The sequence below is a fragment of the Bos javanicus genome, chromosome 2 (assembly GCF_032452875.1).
Source record: "Bos javanicus breed banteng chromosome 2, ARS-OSU_banteng_1.0, whole genome shotgun sequence".
NCBI lineage: Eukaryota > Metazoa > Chordata > Mammalia > Artiodactyla > Bovidae > Bos > Bos javanicus.
The window spans coordinates 44,692,752-44,714,093 of record NC_083869.1 but is presented as its reverse complement, the minus strand read 5'-3'; the positions used below and the strand labels follow the sequence as shown (position 1 = coordinate 44,714,093).

Genomic DNA, 21,342 nt, shown 5'->3' with positions numbered 1-21,342 from the left:
GTTAGGAGGCTCACGTTGCTAAACTATTTGGGCAGTAAGATTAGATGGAAAGAAATATGTTTCCAAAGCAAGCTGATAATAATTACAGCACATTTCCAGAGCAGAACCCTGTCCTGAAATCCTTGCGGCCTAAAAGACAGAACTGTAGTTTTCTGTGCCTGGTTCCAGGGCTCAGATGGGAGACCACCTTTACTCTACCACTAACCTGTGCATGTCACACACCTGACAGATCATCTGTCAGGACTTAGGAGAAGGTGCTTGAATACTTAGGAGCAGGCACTTGAATAGCTGCTGCCCAAATCGGAATGGGAGACTGGACCCTTTTGCCACACACATCAGGGAAATGTATCTGTGTTCTGCCTCTTGCTTTAATCCAGAACATCATCATACTTATCAGTAAGTAAAAATGTCTTCAGGAATTACATCACTAATAGGGTTAGTCAATAGGAAACAACAGTAATGCATTGTGAAAAATTCCCAGCCTCCCTATCACCAGTGTCATTCTTGATGTCACAGAAGATTTGAGCTATGGCATTCAAGAGGAAGAATTCTATCAAAGAACTGATTCTCAAAGTTGAGGTCCCTGGACAACAAGGTTAACATCACCTGAGACTTTGCTGGAATTGCAAAATGTCTGGCCCCATGCCAGATCTACAGAATAAGAGACTGAGACTTGGGGTCCCAGTGACCCTGAAGCACACTAAAGTCTCAGTAGTCCCATGTTCCAGTATCGGAGGAACCTCTCTAGTATGTAAGGTAATGTCCCCACACAAACCCCAACCCACAGCAATCTCTTTACATCACAGAACGCAGGCTTACAAAAAGTGGCTTACTAAAATAAGCATTTAAAGACCCTGATAGAAGAACAGAAAGAACTAAAATTGGTAAAACAAAAAATAGTTCAAATGACACTCCTTTTAAAGTAAATGGACAGTGATTTGGCAAAACCACTACTGGATCTTAATTTATGTCATTATGCCTGAAGGAGAGGATAGGGGTTATTTTTCCCAAGGTCTCTTTGTCCAAATCTGACGGGGTAAATTATAACCTAAAGTCAGCTGAAAAACAAACAAACAAACAATAAAATCGCAATTCTGATGTTCCAGAAAGAATCCTGTCACACCTCCTACTCCACTCCCCACTTTTCACAAATACATAAAACAAAGAGACCTTAGGGGATAATGGATAGAGAGTTAAGTTTGGGGAGAGAGGAGCAAAGAATGACTTATTGGAAAATCTGTTACTTCCTGATATTAGAACTTTAAAATAATGGATTAAAGCAACCTTGTTATTCTGAGGTTAAGTCCAGGAGTAGCCCTAAAGAAGGAAGAAGGATAAATGTGATTAAGAAATTCACAAAATTTCAGTTATCTTTAAAAAGTAGGATTAATATGTATTATTTTAAATTATTAAAGAAGTAGGTTTTTTTTTTTTTTTTTGTCTTGCCGCAAGTACCGAGCTAATATTTTCTTGATTGTGTTTGATTCTCTCCATCTCTGGAGTGACAGGTAAAGGGGTTCCCTTGCCCATGTTTTCTTTGTATAACACCTGTGTGATGAGAAAGCATCCAGAAAAACAACCGTAAGTAACATTTCATTTGTTGTGAGACTTTAAGGGTGAGTTCAACTTCCTTGTTATCAAATGACACAATAATCCAAGGAGCCAGGCGTTATATGCTGAGAAGATGCCACCAAAAACTTTAACGATAGCCATTCTTGGGATAAGGAGACTGACTTTATCTAGGGTCTTTAGCTGCTGGGGAAAAGCTGTGGAATTACCTTCCCAAATAATCACATGAGGATTTGAGTCTGTTAGAATGTGGTTTTGTTGTTATCCAAGCAAACTAAAAGAGGTTTTAAAAAATATTTTTAAATGCCAGATGGAATAGAAATCAGAATTAGAAAAAGGATCCATAGTAGTACCACAGAAATGAGAAATGTCCTTTTGCTAAGTGAGGTATATTAGAAGCAAAGGAAGGGAAGTAGGTTTTAAAGAAGAAAAAATGTTAAGTATCAATTTCTTTATGAGGTTAAATGACATCATCTTTTCCCTTTCTTTCCAAAATACCGAGCTAAGATTCTCTTGATTGAGTTTGACTCTCTGCATTTCTGGAGTGGTGGAGACGGGGATTCCTGTGCCCAGGTTTTCTTTGTATAGCACCTGTGTGATAAGAAAGTATCCAGAACAAAAAGAGCAGTCAGCCACTCTCCTCTTCTTGCAGAGCAGTGGTGAGCGAGTAGCAGGGCAGAGAGGAAGAGAATGAGTTAGAGGAAGGAAAATACCAGAAGCTTCTAGGTCCATCCTGTAGGAGCCTAAAGACATCCTTAAAAGCAAGGGAATGCAGGAAGGAGCAGCAAAAGCTTGAAAGTTTTGTTGCTGAACTAATCTCTGCAATGCTGAGCAAAGGAGAGCACCATAGAAAGGAACCATGAGCTGCACCCCCGAGCTTGTTATGAGGATGGGAGAAAACAGAAAGGGCAGAGACAGGAGGAGAACGAAGGAAGTTATTTTGTTTTGGAAATATTAATCAACCACATAAGGATATTTAGGTTTTATAAACATTGCATATTTGAAGGTACATACACACAGAGCTTCTTTTGTTGACTTTCAAAAGAAGTCAAATTTTTAGTTTGGGTGAAATATTGGGAGGAATTATACTTGAGGCAAATGGAGAACAGTGACAAAATGCTAAAAGAACTTGAAAATATCTATACAAATACCAGTAGAGATCAAAAAAGTTAGAATAGGAAATCAGGACAACAGTTTATATTTATCTACAGAACAAATTTTTGTAAACTCTACATTCAGAGTTGCCAAAGCAGGATAAATGTGGGGGCTGAGAGACTGGGTATGTTATGTTTTTAAAGGTTGGAAAGTAATATTGAACATTTTTAAAGTGATATTAATGTTTAACCAAACTGGGGATACTGATTTCACAGGAAATGGCAGCATTAAGTTGGGAACAAGACATGTCAAAGTTTTTACTGGAATAAGTTGATTAGGTTTTAAGGTATAGCCATTAATCTTTTTTTAAAAGGATTTTAAATTAGTTAAAAGGTTTTTTGTTTGTTTGTTTTTTAAATACCGAACTAAAGTTTTCTTGATTGTGTTTGACTCTCTCCATCTCTGGAGTGATGGGAATTGGAATCCCTTTCCCGATGTTTTCTTTGTATAACACCTGTACGACATAAGAAAGCATCCAGAAAAGAACAAGAGCAGTCAAAACAGCCCTTTCAGCTATCATTTAGGGAGCCTATGAAACAGACATCACACAGGAAAGACAAATTCACCAAGTCAACCTGTCTTTTCTAGTACAGGTCTGGATGAGAACATGTTCCACATTTCCTTGGCTAAAGGGCCAGTGTATTTGATATTCAACTTTGATGCTAACTCACGTTAAATGTTGATTTTCTCTGTTAAAATCTAAGAAAAATTATTTCATAAAAGTACTAAAATACTTAGTGTACCATAGAAAGGTTATTTTTTAATTGGAGGGCAAATATTCATTTTCCCTACACAGAATATTCGTTTTACAGAATAACTATTTTAAACCTCAGGTCAAATCTATGCAATATAGGAAATAGGTCTTTGTTGTATAAATTCAAGTTATACAAATGGTTGAGTCTAAATACAGAATCTTTAAAGGTTCTCTGCACTACTGGACAATTTTGCCTAAATGCAACCTATGTAAAAATTAACACAAATGGTTACTTAAAGGAAGAAATTGTCCAGGATCATCAGGATCATTAATATCTCAAATAGATATAAACAATAATATACTTACTCTAATATAGATGAAAATAATTTTTAAAGAACTTTGAAAATAAATGTAAACCTTTCCAAAAGTAGGAATAATAATAACAAACCTATAGGGAAAACAGTAAATATAACATTCCAAAAATATCAATTTATACTGAAAATTCAATAAAATCAAAAGATTGTTAGTGAATAGTAATTACAAACAAAACACAAAAAGACAGTGGGACCAAAGAAAGTTACTGATATTATCTGGAAGTTTGATTCCTTCACATAATTATTTCAATGAACAATTAAACATTTTGGCTGAAAATTCTCCCTACTGCTCTACTCCTTCCCCCCCAAAAAAAGAATCCAGCTAAATTTTCCTAATGACATTGGATTCTCCATCTCAGGCATAAGTGAATCTAAGATCTGTATATAAAAGTTTCACAGACTATTGAGTATTATCGTTTTCAACAAAAGTATTAAGAAAAACATAAACTCATCTAATTCAAATATTTTTTTAAAAATCAGAAGATCTGGATTTCTATTGATGGAATGTCTTGTTTGGAACATGTATCAAGATTCCTTTGGGTTCTGATTCTGAGCAGTTTTCTCTCTTGGTGCCACTGTTTAGAAGGTAGGATCTCTGTTAAGGTAATCCCTGTCTTCAGCAAGGGCCATTATTTCTACATGGGGCCTCAAGTCGTGTGTCTTTTCTTACAATGCTAACCCAGCCACATCAAATAAAAATAGTTCTAAGTAAATAAAAGCTATGTAGTATTTGGGGCTTTTGGATATCAATTAACTTCAAAAGTCCTATAAAACACGGAAAGGAACCTGTGAAAAGTTGTAAAGGACTGTTATAGGAAGGATAAAATGTTAGAATCAAATGGTGAGTAAGAGATCTGGAAAAAGGAAGAATTCAGTTGATTTTTTTTTTTTTTTAAGAATTTGTTAAATTGATTATTTTATAGGGACTAAAAGGAATTTTGATAGAAAGGTATTATTATTTTTTAATACGAAGTTAAAGGAGCTTTCTCCCAAATACCGAGCTAAAGTTCTCCTGGTTGCGCTTGACCCGCTCCATCTCAGGGGTGACAGGGAGGGGAGTCCCCTTGCTCAAGTTCTCTTTGTACAGAATCTGTGTATAAAACCAACAATCAAATCAGCCTGGATCCATTGTTCAGGTAGACTTAGCTTTTAAGGTAGGCTCTAAAAGTATTTTTGCTTGTTTGTTTTCCTAATGACATGAAATAGGCCTAAATAAATTTAAGAAATAGAACAAGTATAGATTACCTTTGGACATTTCATCACAAACAGTATGAGGTCTGTCTCATACAAAAAAGTGGCATTAATACCCACAGATTACAGGCAGGAGTTATTTACTGGATTTGCCAAAAATTTCATTGAGATTTTCTGTAAGATATTACCAAAAAACCTAAATGAACTTTTTGGCCAATCCCCATACATATATAGGCCTTTTCTCAAAGGCAGGATTAGGATTTACCAAATAGTGCTCAAGTTAACTGAAATTCATATGCATAATGAGCTGTTGGTAATTCTCAGGAGACCAAAAAGAAAGGGGTTTGGGGAATAAAATAAGTATTAAAAGCTAAATAAATATTAGCTTTCAATGACCCTGAAACTATTCCAAAGAAACCCATTTATATCTCTTGTGATACACAAAAAATAGCTGAGCCAAGTAAACTTGTATTTCTGAGTCATTGTGAATTGCTAAGTTGTCTTTGGAATGAAAATGTTCAAGAATCACATTCTTTTAAGAAATGCTGCAAACACAGAATACATCAAACAGAGCCATAATAAATACAAATAGAATTCTAGTTAACATTGTCCTTTTGAAGGCGTGTTAGATTTTACTTTTGATTTGTGCCACAACAGTTAGAAACATCTACTGTTATTCAAGGAATTGAGGAAGGAAACACTAAGTATTTTAGGTTTTTAAGGAATGTGATCAATAGCTATGTTTTAGGAAAAACAGTTAAAATTTCACACCAGAACTACAATACTAAATTAGATTTGGGTTGAAAACTGAGGTAACATTTGGTGTCATTTTCATTCTATGAATTTAGTATTTTTATAGGAAGAAAATTATATATTGGTAATGTGTTAAAAATATTATTTTAAATAAAAATTAAGGGTTTTTCTATTTTTTCCCCCTAAGAAATACCGAGCTAAAGTTCTCTTGATTGCGTTTGACTCTCTCCATCTCTGGAGTGATAGGTGTTGGGGTTCCTTTCCCCAAATTTTCTTTGTACAAAACCTGTGAGATACAAAAAAGTACCCAAAAGACATTCAAAACAGGCACAAAGATCAAGGAAGAGAGAAAACTGGGGGCAGGGGTGTGTGAGGAGGGAATTTTAGTAAGTTATATTTAGTAAGAATAATACTTTTACTTGTTACTTCATGTTTTAAGGATAAATTCTAATTCTGGGAATGAAAAAGTACAACAGAAAGCACTGAGTTATAGGATATGAATGTAATGATGAGAAATCTTGTGTTAATTCTATTTACAGTATTTCAGATCTAAGTGGTCACACTGATCAGTCACCAGAAGGGTTAAAATACCATCAGAAAAGTGAGTCATTTTTTGTAAGACTAGATGGTCTTGGTCAGGTGGTAACACACACACCACACACACAAAACTGTTAAGATGTTATTTTTTAAAAGAATGATGGATTATTCTAGTAATTTTTTTTAATGGGAAGTCAAGTTTCTTAATTCTTATTTGTAAATACCGAGCTAAAGTTCTCTTGATTGCGTTTGACTCTCTCAATCTCTGGAGTGACAGGGGTTGGAATGCCTGTTCCCAGGTTCTCTTTGTACATAACCTGTAGAAGATAATTAGAACATCTAAAAAAGTGAAATGACCACAAATCCTTTGGATTTACACCTATGTGCCAGCTATTTGGTGGAAACTCACAGAAAGAATCTAGCTTTCAAACATGACATTTAGGAATAAGGAAAAAAAATGCCACAAATATTTATTTTCTCTCTTCAAAGGTAGTAACTTTACTACCTTGAAGACTGTACTAAATTGTGGCACTTCTCTTTAGTCAACATTTAGTATCATTACATTCCTAAAATGCATTAAATAGTGCTAATACATTCAACATTGAAAAAAACATTAACCATTTCATAACATCTAGTATTAGTCCCTTGAATATAGTAGGTCCGCAGTAGGTTATAAATAGGTGGCTTGGTTTACATTTTTCTAATCATGTGTACTCTTTCAGGGTTATTGAGAATTTTGTATTTTCTTCAGAAAATTCCTAACTGGTCTTTAGTCTTAGGTACCCCTTAATGTAAGGAGACTTGAATAGTTTATTTTTGCAGGAAGAGCAACTTTGTCTGAAATTTTTACTCAGTGCTAAATCATGTAAATTAGTGTTTTTGAACAGGGAGAAGTCCAAAGGACTGTGCTAATGAAACAAGTGAGGAACTTCCAGAGCCTTTTGGCATCCTCATTCTACCCTCACTCACAGTGTTAACAATTGTCCACCTAAAGGAAGGAAGGCATTAAGTGGATGGATTCTGTGTTGTACTAGAGCATAGGCTGGGGAGCAACATGGAAAATCTGGGGGTTTGTGTCACAAGTTAATTCCTAAAATCACTGCCACTAGTGCTAATGTCTCTATTTTGCTAGGAAACTATTCAAGATCTTTAACAATCTACCATCTTCAAACAAAGTTGTATTTCTTTACTGAGCAAGGCAACGGAACTGAACCAGGGAACAAAACAAAACCAGAGAAAGGCGAGAAATTGGGCTCAGAGCGGCAAAGGTGATGCAGGCTGGCTTTCCTGGTTGAGTGGATGTGCAGTTCTAAATGCAGCTTGTAACCATGGGAGCCAGGGTAGAAGCAGAGAATGCAAAGGGAATGAGGTCTAAAGGATACAGACGACTTGCAAGACAAACAGCCAGTGTTCTCTAATGGAAATTCAGTGGGATTGAATTTCCTCCAGTGGCCAAGAAAATCAGGTCAAGATCCTTGCCTTTTATTGGCTACAAACTATTTCCCAAACTTCACACAATCTTTGGCTAGTAGCCAGCAACTGCTTAGAAACTGCTTGTGGATGGGAAAGAGTGGTGAGTGGCGTTGGGGGATAGGGTGTGGGCGGAGGCAGGACTAGCTGGACAGAGGGCAGGAGAAATGTGTGCTAAACCTGCTGTCTCAAGTGTGGTGGGTCTCCCAACATATACACAGACACTGTACACAAGAGCCTGAAATCCCTGTTTAGAGAACAGGCTTAAGATACACCTTTGTGGGTAAGATGACAGCCAGCACCTTCAGAACACACAGGGCGAGGGGAGAAGGCTATGTAGTCTTCACAAGTCTACCCAGGGTCTCCCGGATAGGGGAGAATATCCTGAGGTACATGCATGTACACAGCTTTGTTTTATATTTTATGTTTATATGTATGTGTAATTAACAAGCTCATCTCAGTAACCTTACACTACTGTCAGCACATTTTAAGGAACTGCACATATGATGATTAAACATGAAGCCAAGTCCCTTCTGCTCCCTGATTATGTAAAGACAGAATTTCCTTATCTTGATTTTGCAAACTGCACTGCCTGTCGCAGGGCAGGGAGGGTTGTCCAAGCGGGTAGGAGGAGGAAAGGGTGACGCAGGAAGGGACCAGCACGGGGAGGGGCCGTTACCGAGCTGATGTGCTTCTGTGTCTGCTTGACGCGCTTCACTTCAGGCAGGTCTGGGATGGGCGTTCCTTGTCCAATCACCTCCTTATACTTCACCTGCAGGTATAAAAATTGGAACATGAGCATGTGTTTGGTTAGTCGCCCCACAGTGCAAAGTCACGGTTTAAATAGCACAACCTCCATACTTAGTGGGAATGGGGCCACATTCTGATACTGGGTCAGGAGAACCAGGACAAGGACACATGGGTTCTCTCTGATTTCTTTAGGGGTGGGGTCCACACTTTGACTGAAGCCCCTTCTCTTCCCTGAGGTCTCCCATGTCTTATGCCACAGTTCATGTGCCCAGGGCAGACACACGCACACACACACCCCCCCCAGGAAGGGCCATTCTCTGACTTACAAGTGACAAGGAGTCTCTTGACCAAATTTGAGTCAGGCTCCTCTGAATCTTCTTCCAAACTAGGCCTTAACCTTTGGACATCTTTGTACCACCCAGTTTTAGCAAGAATCTTGCTAAGTCAGTTTAGCCAAATCTCCCACCCTGGATATCTCATCCTCCTCAATATTCCTTACCCCCCAGCCCCAAGGCGAAGTCTGACTACCTTGATCTGCCATTTTAGCCATAATCCCCCCTTTACCTCCCTGTTTCTTCTGAGTAATTTTCCATCCATTGATCTTTTCTCCACCTTCCCATTCTCCCCCATCCCACCCCGTCCATCCACCCATCATAAAACCCTACTTTCCCTTGTATTCAGAACTGAGCTCAGTTCTATACGGAGATCTCTTTTCTTCTATATTACAATTGTCCTGGATAAAAATCTTTTTTTTCACTAAACTACTGTCCAACTCTGGTTCATGTTGACACAGGGCTCTCCATTTTTCATGTCTAACAAGCCCTCATGAAAACTGTCTCGACACTGCATTATGGGATGTCCCTCTTATTTTGGTGACAAAAGCTTTGGGTGCAGCTCAGCCATCAGTGTGGATGATCAAAGGGAGGCAGAAGATACTGGAAATGAGTCCCTAGTGGGTGTCTTTACCGAGCTAATGTGGTCCTGGGTTTGCTTCACTCTCATCATCTCAGGTGTCTTTCCAATTGCTGTTCCTGGTGAGACATCCTCTTTATATAAAACCTGGGTATTCAGAATTAGGACAGTGTTACACAGAAGAAAGGACAACACAACCGTTCCTGGAGAAAGAGTAGGAAACATGGCTTCTGTGAAAACAAAAGACACTAGAGAATGTTCTTAGGCAAGTGCTGGAGTGTCTTCTGCGTCAGCCCCAGTAACTCAGACACGTAACAACACGTGTCACTTTTCAGACCTGGAGATTTCTTTTAAGATTATCATACTGTATTAATACATAATGAGAATAAGCAGAAAATGTTGATTAAAAGACACTCCAGTGTGAAACACAAGATCCATTAAATAAATATAAAGTCAGTTATTTTGGGGAGGGATAATAAATCAGTGTCGAAAAGAAATCTGTCTTCTTGGAGCAAGACAACACGTGTTACTGCCCTTGGGATTAAAAGCTCCTTTGTTAGCAGACATGTTATTTCTAATGGTCTCTGGAGTGGTGGTTTTAGAGCAAATTATGGGGAATTTTAACAAAGAACTAGCATTAACTGGGGAGGTTAGATGTTAATTGTCTGAATCAGCGTGAGGCTAGTATATTTTTAAAGAGACTGAAATTATTAGGTTAGCATTAAATGGAAAATAAATAGTAAATATACCGAGCTGAAATTCTTTTGATTTTCTTTTACACGCAGTATTTCTGGCGTGTCTTGAACAACTGTAATTTTTCCTTTACTGTTTTTAAGGTCATACTGGTATTGGAGCTATGAAAAAAGAGTAAACATCTTGTTAAGATTTCAACATTGTTTTGTATATTTTTAATTGTCCTATATTGTGTAAGGGAAGTTAAAACCTTATATATATATATATATATATATATATATATTTTAAATGTATCTGCCACAATAATCATAGACAGCCAATGAGAAATTCAATAAGAATTTTGGAGAGAAACTAAACTTTAAAACGCTAAAAGTAGTTTTTTTTTTTTTTTTTAATATCTCTTGCCTAGAATTAACTTTGAAAAGATGTCACCACCTGGAAAAGATGGTGACAGTTCATATTTAACGACAAGAAGTCACTAACAAAGTGTGAGATGATTTGGGACTGAGCTAAAAGGTGAGCCCAGAGGAAACTGGAACACACATCTCCTGGGCAGGGGTGGGAGGTGCTGAGGGCAGCTATAGGCTGGATACCCAAGCATGTGTGCCCAGAGGCATCCTTCTTTCCCAGCCTCAACCCATGTCCCAGTGAGCTGCGCCTTAAAATCAATAAAAACTCACAAGGCTGAAGTTCTTTTGGTTCTCCCGGACCCTCTGCATCTCTGGGGTGTCCAAAACGATCTCATAATATGACATGCACTTCTCTGCATCTTCCTTGTACTTTTTCTGGAAACAGATTCCAAGAAATAAGGACGGTGAAGAACACAGGGATATAGGCCAATGGGACCTAAAATAGCCCTTCCTGCTCAGCAGAGGGAAAGTCTGTTTTTTGACTGTTTAAGGATGTTAGGGAGTTGTAAAGCAGAGCCCTTGGATCAGTGAGCACCAGGCCTCTTCTTTCCAGGAGAACTGAGCCCAAGATCCACTGTCATGACCCATTGTCATTTTGGTGTTGGAGAAGAACTGTGGTGTTGGAGAAGACTTGAGAGTCCCCTTGGACTGTAAGATCAACCCAGTCAATCCTAAAGAAATCAATCCTGAATATTCATTCATTGGAGGGACTGATGCTGAGGCTGAAGCTCCAATACTTGTGGCCACCTGATACAAAGAGCTGACTCATTGGGAAAGACCCTGATGTTGGGAAAGATTGAAGGCAGGAGGAAGGAGAAGGGGATGACAGAGGATGAGATGGTTGAATGGCATCACCAACTCAATGGACATGAGTTTGAGCAAGCTCTGGGTGTTTGTGAAGGACAGGGAAGCCTGGCATGCTGCAGTCCAGCATGCAAAATGTTGGACACAACTGAGCAGCTGAACAACAAAATTGTCAATGGCTAAACTGGCCAAGTGGGCATATGAGGGAGGTGACAGCCCCTGAGGTTCCTGGCAGCAACAAAGGGATGCCTGTAGTGAACTGGATGGAGCCAGACTGTTCAACAGGCAAAATGGAGAAAAGTAGGAGAGTTGAGAGCCATCACCAAGGCCTCTTGAATGCAGTCCTTGGTTGGTGACAAAGATACTGTCACTGAGCTCTGAGCAGGTATGGTTGGGCTCCTGGCTACAGGGGTGAGCCAGCAGGCAGGTCCAACAAGAACTTCCAGGATGGGGCTAGGAAAGCTACATTCCCAGGTGTTATGAAGTATAGCCCACTCAAGCAACTACTGCTTTCTAACTCAATGATTAGGAGACAAGCAAAAAACTCTAATTTGGGGCTACTCAAGTAAATTGCAGGTTCCTGATCAGTAGTGAAGATTAAAACAAATGAGGATATATATCCAGGAGTAAGAAGGACACCATACTTTTCTTTATCTCTTTGTAGGAAGAGAGAGAGTTATCCATCGGGAAGAATCAGGGTTAGATTGTATGGTTAGTGTTGACATAATCTCAATCTTGTTAAAGAAACTGATAATCAGATGTGGGTGATCAACTTTCTTTCTTCCAGATTTGCAAATTTTACATCCACATTTTAAGAGACTGATTTTTTAACTATGGGTGGTAACTCATGCCTGTGTGAATGGCCATCATCAGAAAGACAAGCAATAACAAATAAATGCTGGTGAGGGTGTGGAGAACAGTGGCCCACTGGGATTGTAAACTGGTTTTGCCTCTTTGGAAAATAGTATAGAGGATCCACAAAAAATTAAAAACACAACTACCACAGGATCCAGCAATTCCACTTCTGAGAATATATCTGAAGGATATAAAAGCACTAATTTGAAAAGATACCTGCACTTTGATGTTCATAGCATCATTATTTATAATAGTCGAGACATGGAAACAACCTAAGCGTATACCAACAAATGATGGGTGAAAAATGTTGTGGTGTGTGTGTATATATATACATAGATATATGTTTAATTGTGGCTGATTTGCATTGCTGTGTGGTAGAAATCAGTGCAACACTGTAAAGCAATTAACCCTCCAATTTAAAAAAAGTTGTGCTATATATGTACAACGGAATAATATTCAGGCATAAAAACAGAAGATCCCACCATCTGTGACAAATGGGTAGATATGGAGGGCACAACACTGAGTGAAATAAGTCAGAGAAAGACAAATACTTGATCTCACAAATACGTGAGTGTATGACCTCACATATCTGAGGAATCTAAAATCAAAACAAACTCAGAAAAACTGATCAGATTTGTGGTTGCCGGAGGTGGGAGTTGGGGGTGAAGTGGAATTGGAGAAAGGGGGTCAAAAAGTGACAAACTTCCAGTTATAAAGTAGTAGGGGTGTAATGAGTACCATGATGACAACTGTAGTTAATACTGCTGCATGGTGTGGAAGTTGTGAAGAGACTAAATCCTGAGAGTCCATCGCAAGGAAAATTTTTCTTTTTTTGTTTTTTTTTACTATATGATGGATGCTAATTAAACTTATTGAGGTAATCACTTCACAAGTAATATAAGCCAAACCATTACACTTAATAGCTCAGCTGGTAAAGAATCTGCTTGTAATGCAGGAGACCCCGGTTCAGTTCTTGGGTCGGGAAGATTCATTGGCAAAGGGATAAGCTACCCACTCCAGTATTCTTGAGCTTCCCTGGTGGCTCAGCTGATAAAGAATCTGCCTGCAATGTTGGAGACCTGGGTTCAATCCCTGGGTTGGGAAGATCCCCTGGGGAAGGGAACAGCTACCCATTCCACTTTTTACTTTCATGCATTGGAGAAGGAAATGGCAACCCACTCCAGTGTTATTGCCTGGAGAATCCCAGGGACAGGGGAGCCTGGTGGGCCGCCATCTATGGGGTCACACAGAGTTGGACACGACTGAAGTGACTTAGCAGCAGCAGCAGCCAGTATTCTGGCCTGGAGAATTCCAGGGACTGGATAGTCCATGGGATCGCAGAGTCAGACATGACTGACTGACTTTCACAAACCATTACACTGTACACCTTAAACTTATATGGTGATACATTCAATTTTATGTCAATAAAACTGGAAAAATAAATTAAAAAAATTATGTGCATGCATGTGTGTGTTCACTCATGTCCAACTCTTTGCAGACCCATGGACTATAGTCCTCCAGGCTCCTCTGTCCATGGAATTTTCCAGGCAAGAATACTGGCTGCTAAGTCACCTCAGTCGTGTCCGACTCTGTGCGACCCCATAGACGGCAGCCCACCAGGCTCCCCCGTCCCTAGGATTCTCTAGGCAAGAACACTGGAGTGGGTTGCCATTTCCTAGAATACTGGAGTGGGTGGCCAATTCCTACTCCAGGGATAAAACCTGTGTCTTGTATTTCCTTCATTGGCAGGTGGATTCTTTACCACTGGCACCACCTGGGAAGCCCTTAAAAAATTATGAGTGGAACCATTTAAGAGTTCTTCAGTACCTTAAAATTCTCTCCATTATTTTAATTCTGATATAGGAATCTCAAGTCTAACTCAAACTTGCATCATAGATGAATCTCTTCTTTTTTACTGGGCAAAATTGTGATTTGAAAGAATCTCCTTCAGTATTAATGGAAAGACTTGTTCTTTGTAACTGGGGTCAATGTGTGATATTCTGATGAATGTCCTTACCTGGCTTGAAAGGTTCTTGACTTGCTGGGCATGAATGATCTCCGGAGTGTCAACCACAGAAGTGAAATTGGCTTTTTCCATTTCTGCTGATTGCTTATACTTAATCTACAAAAGGAACACCCAATAGTTGGGTAAATGTTTACAGTGCACACATTTGTTGGCTCAGTTTGAGTATTAAGTAATTAATACTTCTTTTCTAAAAGGATTCATTATTCAAAATAAAAACAAAAGATAAAAGGATTCATTCATTTGCTACTCAACAATTGTTTTTTCTCTTGTGTTTATAGCTTTATGTTAAGGAGTGAGATTCGGAAAGAAAGATTGAGTCCTAGACTATCTAGTTGATTGGGGGGAGTGGGTGGTGTGAGGGCTGGTGAGAGACGTTGTGCAGGGTTTGGGAAAGGAGAGGGACAATCAACAGATAGTAAGGCATTGATTCTTTTCGGAAGAGCTGGGAGAAGGACAGATGAGAGCAGCCTTGGCAAACGTCCTGGATCCTTTCATCAGAACAGATTCCGCCATGCCATTATATGCATCTGACTGTAATTGACCAACAAGTAAGATAATAGAAGGAAAAAACTGTGTTCTTACAATCACAGCTACTTTTTTGTTTTGTTTTGTTTTGTTTTTAAAGACTGACATGGAACACTCACCTGGCTGGCAATATCTGTAGCATTCCTGGCTCTCAGGAAGTCAGGAGTTTCATTGGCCATGGCATTCAGGCCTCTTCCTTTGACTTCCAGCTCCAGATCTCTCTTATATTCTTTCTATAGGAGCATGAAAAGAAATGTTAGTTAACTTGTCATAGCAAGAAAAGAAATGTTAGTTAACTGTCATAGCAAGATAATAAATGTGCAGAGTGAAGATAGACCCACATAACATGCCACCTGCATTGCTGGTGTCACCTCTGCACTCCCTGGGGTGGGACAGAGTGGGGACAACAGAAGACTGCTTCAGAAGACTTATACTGATGCCAGAACCTCCTTCAGAGCAATTTCTAGCATTCTCTGCTTAGAACATTAAAGTATAAAGCATATTTTAAATCTGGTTTGGTGCATAAACAATTACACTTAGATGCCCACCACTCCAGGGTGGTGTTTTTATTTAAATGGGCACAACAAATGTATCAAGATTAAATCAAAAGCTATTAGATAAAGAACAGGCATAGCCACTATGGAAACAGTTACAATATCAACTCATCAGAAATCGAGATATTTTATGTAACGATTAATAATCATGTTGAACAGAGAATCTGAAATACAAAAACTATCACTTTTTAAAAAAATGCAACTTGGCTAGGAAGGAGAAGATACTCGGTTGATCCTGTGCATGCAGTCAGCTGGGTGCCCACCTCGTTGAGGATCTGGGTGGCATTCTTTGCTCTTAGCATATCCGGTGTGTCTTCCATTTCACTGAGACCCTTCCCACGGATGCTTTCCTCTAGATCTTTCCTGTACTCTTTCTATAGCACAAAATACAAGCAACAATGCTCACAAGAAAGCCTGGATTGTTCCTCTGCTGAAAAGTCCCTCACCAAAATACAAAACAAAAACCTCCTAATTTCACACAGTTACAGTTTAGCCAATAAAAAATCAATAAAGGCAGGGTATAAGCTTCATCAGTTAATATCCAATATCAAATAAACTAGAAATTAATAGAATGCTAAGGTAAGCACATTTTATTAGGTACTCAATTAAAAATTAGGAGAATTAACATGGGTAATAGATTAGGTGCTAGTATGAAACACATGGGAACCCAACTTGGACCCCAGAGAGTTAGGTGGTGGTGAAAATGGTAGGAATACGTTGATGAGTGTCATTAGTGCAATTATTTGGGTCAGGAGGGAGAGGAAAGACCGAGTGGGCACTACCTCGCTGGCTATTTTGGTTGCATATTTGACATGTAATAGAGCTGGTGTGACCTCCAGGCCAGTCAGGTTTCTGCCTTTAATGGACTCTTCATAATCTTTCCTATATTCTTTCTAATGTAAGTAGGAAGGAAAGACAAGAAAGAATGTTTGTTACAACTTATTTCTCAACCCTAGGAAGAAAACAGTTACATTTTCTTTCTGTGTATGGCTTCTTGATCTTAGTTCTGCTGATAATCACACATTTGAAACATGACTGTTCTGGAAATACCCTGGGCAGAGCAAATTCCCCGAGGAGACTTAAGAGGCTGAGAACCTTTGGTGGCCTCTCATTTGCCTATCTACCACTCCCATGGGGGCTGGCCCTCTGAAAGGGGAAGGACGGAGGTACCCCCAAGACTCTCAATATGTTGTCCTCTCTCTTGACGACACTTTCCTGAAGGCAATAAAATTCTACTTCTGAATCAGAAGTGACTCAGGGGAAGAAAATAAAAAACCACTCAGAGGAAGGGGATCTTGAGGGCACCAAATGCAAATTTGCCCTTTCTCATAATCACAACTATTATTCTAAATCACTTAACAAATAAGGTGGATAATGAAGCCCAGAGAGGTTATCAGGCTTTGTTCACTGTTAGGAGGAAGGGCCACCAACTCCCCCATCTCTCAAATCTGTGGATGAGGCTGTATGACTGGGAGGCTTGGAATAGACATTGGGACTCAATTTTTGTCATTTTTTAATTCTGATAGAATTTGACATCTACAGAAAAGTTGTAAGAATAGTACAAGGAGCTCCCACAGATGCTTTCCCCAGGTTTACCAACTGTTTTAAACAGTTTAAAATTTTCTGTTGTCTGGCATTCTACACACCAGAAAGCTCCCCAAACTACTACTTATATTAAAAGCCATTTATCTTTATGGTTGGAGATATGCTCATGGAGGTGAGGCAGAAGAAATCCAAAATAAGCCTGTTTCCCAATGAAGACAGACTTTCTCAGTTTCAAAATAAGATTCATTCTTCTCCACTATTGATTAAAATTTTTTTTAATTTTATTTTAGATGCCTCTGCTTACATTTCTAAAATAGGAAATATGACATACTGACTTTTTTGATATTTTGATAAAAACCCTGATTAAAAGAAAAAAAAATCTTCCTTTCTTGGACTGGAGGCTTCCTATTAAGAGAACAATTCAAAGCCAACAGTGGGTCTGCATAGAGGGAACTGATTCAAAGAAAAAATTACATTCAAAATAATTTGTTTCAGTATTAGTAACAGTTTGCTATCTCCTAATTCTGTGAAAAGGGTAGTTGAGATAAACATATATGGTAAATGTTTATTATTCAGAAAAATTTTTTATATAAATAATGGAACCACAGGATTTGAGATATGGAAAAGATTTTGGTAATCATATGTTGAAGAATCCCATCATCCACACCTTTGGGATAACAACAGGCTCAACACTTTTGCGGGTAGAGGTTGTTTGCGTTAGCTCGATGGTATACTTGCTGTGTTGGGGTTTGTGCAGGACTTACCCCACTCTGCATCTGCTGAGACTCCTTGGCAGTGATGTACGTTGGTGTTTCAAAATCTAGCATAGGCTTCCCTCGTTCCTTTTCGTACTTCTCTTTGTATTTCACCTAGTGATAAAACCCTTATGAGACATCTCTGGCCAATTCTGAGACAGAGACCAGTTTAACAGTAGCATTTTTAATTGGTACATTGTGTCCAATTGGGTGGCATCTCATTGCCACGCAAAACAGTTTCCTGTTATGTTTCAGAAAGTTACTTTTTATTTTGGCCTGGCAGGGTAACACCAAAACTGTCTGCAAGGCATGGTCAGGATTTGTGTTCAATTCAAGGAGACAAAAGGATCACTGCAGAAGAATCAGCCAAGACAAGCATTGAGACAAGAAATTCATGGGAAAACTGTCCACAGGGAAGGTTCACCGAGATTTGATGTATATAGATGTGAATATTTTAGCCGGAGCATCAGCCAATATTTCTAATAAAAATCTCCAATCTTCCCTTCGTAAGAACTTTTATCAGGGACTTGGGGCCTTAATAGATAATGCATACAACTTTATTTACATATCAACTCAACTGAGGTAATAACTGGTCACATTCAATGCTGCCAATATAGATTGGTATGAAAATGAAAACCAGTTGACTAGTCATTGACTGAATTTCTAACAAACCTGACATTCTCAAAAAGACCCCAAGGCTATTTTACAAATACAAACTCCTCATCCTCATCACAGAGGCTCAGGAATGGGAGGAGCCTATAGATATTCCTAATTTACACAGGAGACACTGAAAGACAAAAGCCTGGGTCACACAGCATCTTCATAGCAAAGGCCAATCTCAGCTCTCTTGCTTATGACAACACATTAACATAGAGATCCAGGAACACGGGCTGCTTTACAGATGATGGGAGGCATCTTTAGTAATTCAGCCTTCTTGTTAATGCCCAATGGGGATGGGAATAGCTGAATTTGTGAAATAGAAGGTCATGTGGCAGTGAATACCTTCCCTGAGTTCTTTTCCTGGGAGAATCTTACTTGTATAAATTTTGCAATTTCTTCCACACCCAGAGACTACTTCAGTGGTGACCTGATCATATCACTCCTCTGCCCCAAATCCTCTAAAGGCTCCCCATCCTTCTTAGTAATATTTTCTTTTCTTTTTTTAAAACAAATATATTTATTGATTTATCTGGCTGTGTCAGGTCTTAACTGTGGCATGTGGGATCTTTAGTTGCAACATGTGGGACCTAGATCCCCGACCAGGAATCAAACCCAGGCCCCCTGCATTGGGAGCATGGCGTCTTAGCCACTGAACCACCAGGGAAGTCCCACTAATATTTTCTAAGGGATCCGTCTCCCTGGTGATATAATCTTCATGCTTCCAGTCCCTGTGAGTAACCTGAGTAACACATACTGCATGCCTACTGCACTATTTCTCCAGTGTATGTAGACATTGTTATCATTCGTAACATGAACATTTGTTTCAACATGTTGCTAAATTCCAGGCCCCTGATATCTTTGGAAATTTTCATGAGCACTTGTTGCTACAAGTGTAACTACTGTCCTCTAGGGGAATCCATGAAAACTTTGGACATGGTAGGTGAATGTGCAGGAAAAAAGACAGTCTTGGTCAACTTACGATACTCTGTAATTCTGTGGCCTCTTTTAGATGAAGCTGCTCCAGATTGTCAGGTATTGTGTGGTAGTGACCTTTACTCTTCTCATAGTTCTTCTTGTACTGGTACTGAGGGGAAGGAGGCAAAAAGAGGCACATTGATGGCAAAGCTGCTCCGCATTCCTATTTTTCTCTTTAGGTTGGATATTTACATAGCAGCAGCATCAAGACCAAATGAAAATTAGCGAACACCACATAGGGGATTAAAAAAACATTTTAAAGGATAAAGATACATGTTCAGTATTGTCAGTTAATAAATACAAGCATGTAAAGTAGGCTTTTAAGAGTGAAAAGTTAAAAGTGAAAGAAACTATTCCAAGTGTTAAGTCTATGTTTTTACGAGGAGGAAAGGGAGTGGTTAATTGGGAGAAAAAGAAGTTAAAATATTCCCCAAACAGAAGCAATTTTATAATCTGAGAGGTGTGGCAGTTAGGGGAGCACTGGTAGATTAATATTGTCATTTGGAAGAATGCACTCAGAGGACAGACATGCTTTCAGTAGCAGAGAAGGAGATGCATGTGACCTCAGAGAAGGAATTTAGCTGTAAAGGGGTGAAACAAGCTGTTTTTGGAGCAAATGATTGAGCTTACAGAACTGGCAAGGTGGCTTGTATTCAAGACATGGTTCATTATTAGCGATTCCTTCATGTCAGTCACAGGTTTGTGAAGTTTCTTCAAATCAGCCTTATACTTAACCTGTGCCACAGTAAGGGGAAAAAGGAAATCATATAAATAGGAAATGGAAAACTGTACTAATGAAACCATAATAAGTTAACTCATCCTGAAACAAATGCTGGAAATGGTAATAAAAAAAACCATAACTCATTTACAGTAGCCAAAAATGGGAAATTCAAGTATCCATTGACAGATGAAGGGACAAACACAGTGTGATACATACATAAAGTGGAATACTGTTTAACCATAGATGGAATGAAGTTCTGACATACGCTACGCAGCACGGATGAACCTTGAAAACATTGAGCTAAATGAAATAAGCCAGACCAAAAAAGGACGAAAATTACATGATTCTACTTACATGAAATCTCTAATAGGCAAACGTATAGGGACAGAAAGTAGATGAGAGCTTTCCAGGGATTGGTGAGAGAGAGAAATGGAGAGTTATTGCTTAATAGTTATAGAGTTTGTATTTTGAGGTGATGAAAAGCTTTGGAATTAATAGTGGTAGTTGGACAACATTGTGAATGCAATTAATAGCACTGAATTACATACTTAAAAATACTTAAAATGGCAAATTCACACATACCTCACTTGCAAGAGTATTAGCATCTTTCATGACTTTGTAGAGCTGGCTATCTTTTGGATTGTATTTTGGTGTCTTGCCCTTCTCTTTGTTGAAATTTTCTCGGTATTGAACCTAATAGCAAATGCAAAAATCCAAATTATTCCTGAATGTCAGTTTATTTGAAGGCTGAGGAACAGGGGAAATGTAAATGCAAAAGAACATATGTTACACAAAAAGTGATCATGTAATTTATTATCCAAATTAGGCCACTTTTAAGAGTAAAAGGGAGCATTATTAATAATTATGCAGGGACAACAGGCAATTAAGTATAAGAACAAATGACATAGTATTTGTTTTGCTCATTTTTATATTATCCAGAGGTATGAAAGATTCACTTCCTTTTGATGCAGGACAAAAATGCATGGGAAAAGGCTTCTGGCTAAATTCAGAGACATGATCTAATATATTTGATTTGAAGCATTTTAGTCCTCCTAACTAGCAAAACCAAAAGCATTTTAGGTCTATTTCCAGGAGTTCAAAGAGGCTTTATAAATGATCAAGATAAGTGAGAAGTAAGGAATCTGTTGAATTTAGGAGAATTTATTATTTTGTACTTTAGCTTTATCATTTTAATTTTTTTTAATTGGAAAAATATTGGCATAACTTTTGAGTAAAAACAGAATTTGGGGGTTAATGGCTTTGATATAATTTCAGGTTAGATGGAGAAAGAAAAATAAGACTAAATATATTTTACTTGCAGGATATATAAAAGAATATGTAAAGGATTAAATAACTTCAATTTAAAAAAGAAGTGCAATGCCGGGCACTAATAGTTGCTTAATAAATGTGATTT

At 38.5% G+C, this 21,342-nt stretch overlaps 1 protein-coding gene and 1 long non-coding RNA gene across 24 annotated transcripts in view; one reads left to right on the top strand and one right to left on the bottom strand.

The window, feature by feature from the left end:
- The window catches only part of NEB (nebulin), a 219,953-nt gene that overhangs the window by 9,420 nt on the left and 189,191 nt on the right, over nucleotides 1-21,342 (bottom strand). For 7 of the 21 annotated variants that reach the window (XM_061438168.1, XM_061438021.1, XM_061438025.1 and 4 more), the window contains 18 exons: nucleotides 20,511-20,621; nucleotides 19,838-19,942; nucleotides 19,212-19,316; nucleotides 17,582-17,686; nucleotides 16,055-16,165; nucleotides 15,536-15,646; nucleotides 14,838-14,951; nucleotides 14,185-14,289; nucleotides 10,779-10,883; nucleotides 10,155-10,259; nucleotides 9,460-9,552; nucleotides 8,423-8,515; nucleotides 6,498-6,590; nucleotides 5,930-6,022; nucleotides 4,790-4,882; nucleotides 3,086-3,178; nucleotides 2,068-2,160; nucleotides 1,456-1,548 (listed from right to left, as the gene is read on the bottom strand). In XM_061438168.1, the coding sequence (XP_061294152.1) occupies nucleotides 1,456-1,548; nucleotides 2,068-2,160; nucleotides 3,086-3,178; nucleotides 4,790-4,882; nucleotides 5,930-6,022; nucleotides 6,498-6,590; nucleotides 8,423-8,515; nucleotides 9,460-9,552; nucleotides 10,155-10,259; nucleotides 10,779-10,883; nucleotides 14,185-14,289; nucleotides 14,838-14,951; nucleotides 15,536-15,646; nucleotides 16,055-16,165; nucleotides 17,582-17,686; nucleotides 19,212-19,316; nucleotides 19,838-19,942; nucleotides 20,511-20,621 (1,821 nt within the window). The remainder of the gene's footprint in view (nucleotides 1-1,455; nucleotides 1,549-2,067; nucleotides 2,161-3,085; nucleotides 3,179-4,789; nucleotides 4,883-5,929; nucleotides 6,023-6,497; nucleotides 6,591-8,422; nucleotides 8,516-9,459; nucleotides 9,553-10,154; nucleotides 10,260-10,778; nucleotides 10,884-14,184; nucleotides 14,290-14,837; nucleotides 14,952-15,535; nucleotides 15,647-16,054; nucleotides 16,166-17,581; nucleotides 17,687-19,211; nucleotides 19,317-19,837; nucleotides 19,943-20,510; nucleotides 20,622-21,342) is intronic. The other 14 variants (XM_061438079.1, XM_061438098.1, XM_061438117.1 and 11 more) reach the window with 6 other exon arrangements.
- LOC133260117 (uncharacterized) lies at nucleotides 1,504-19,929 on the top strand. Of its 3 annotated transcripts, none has more exons than XR_009740664.1 (4): nucleotides 1,504-1,581; nucleotides 4,273-7,541; nucleotides 10,508-10,614; nucleotides 17,856-19,929. It is a non-coding gene; the product is annotated as an uncharacterized LOC133260117 (long non-coding RNA). The 3 variants fall into 3 exon arrangements; XR_009740663.1 differs by lacking the exon at nucleotides 1,504-1,581 and having other exon boundaries at nucleotides 3,174-4,378; nucleotides 7,406-7,541; XR_009740665.1 differs by lacking the exon at nucleotides 1,504-1,581 and having other exon boundaries at nucleotides 3,174-4,378.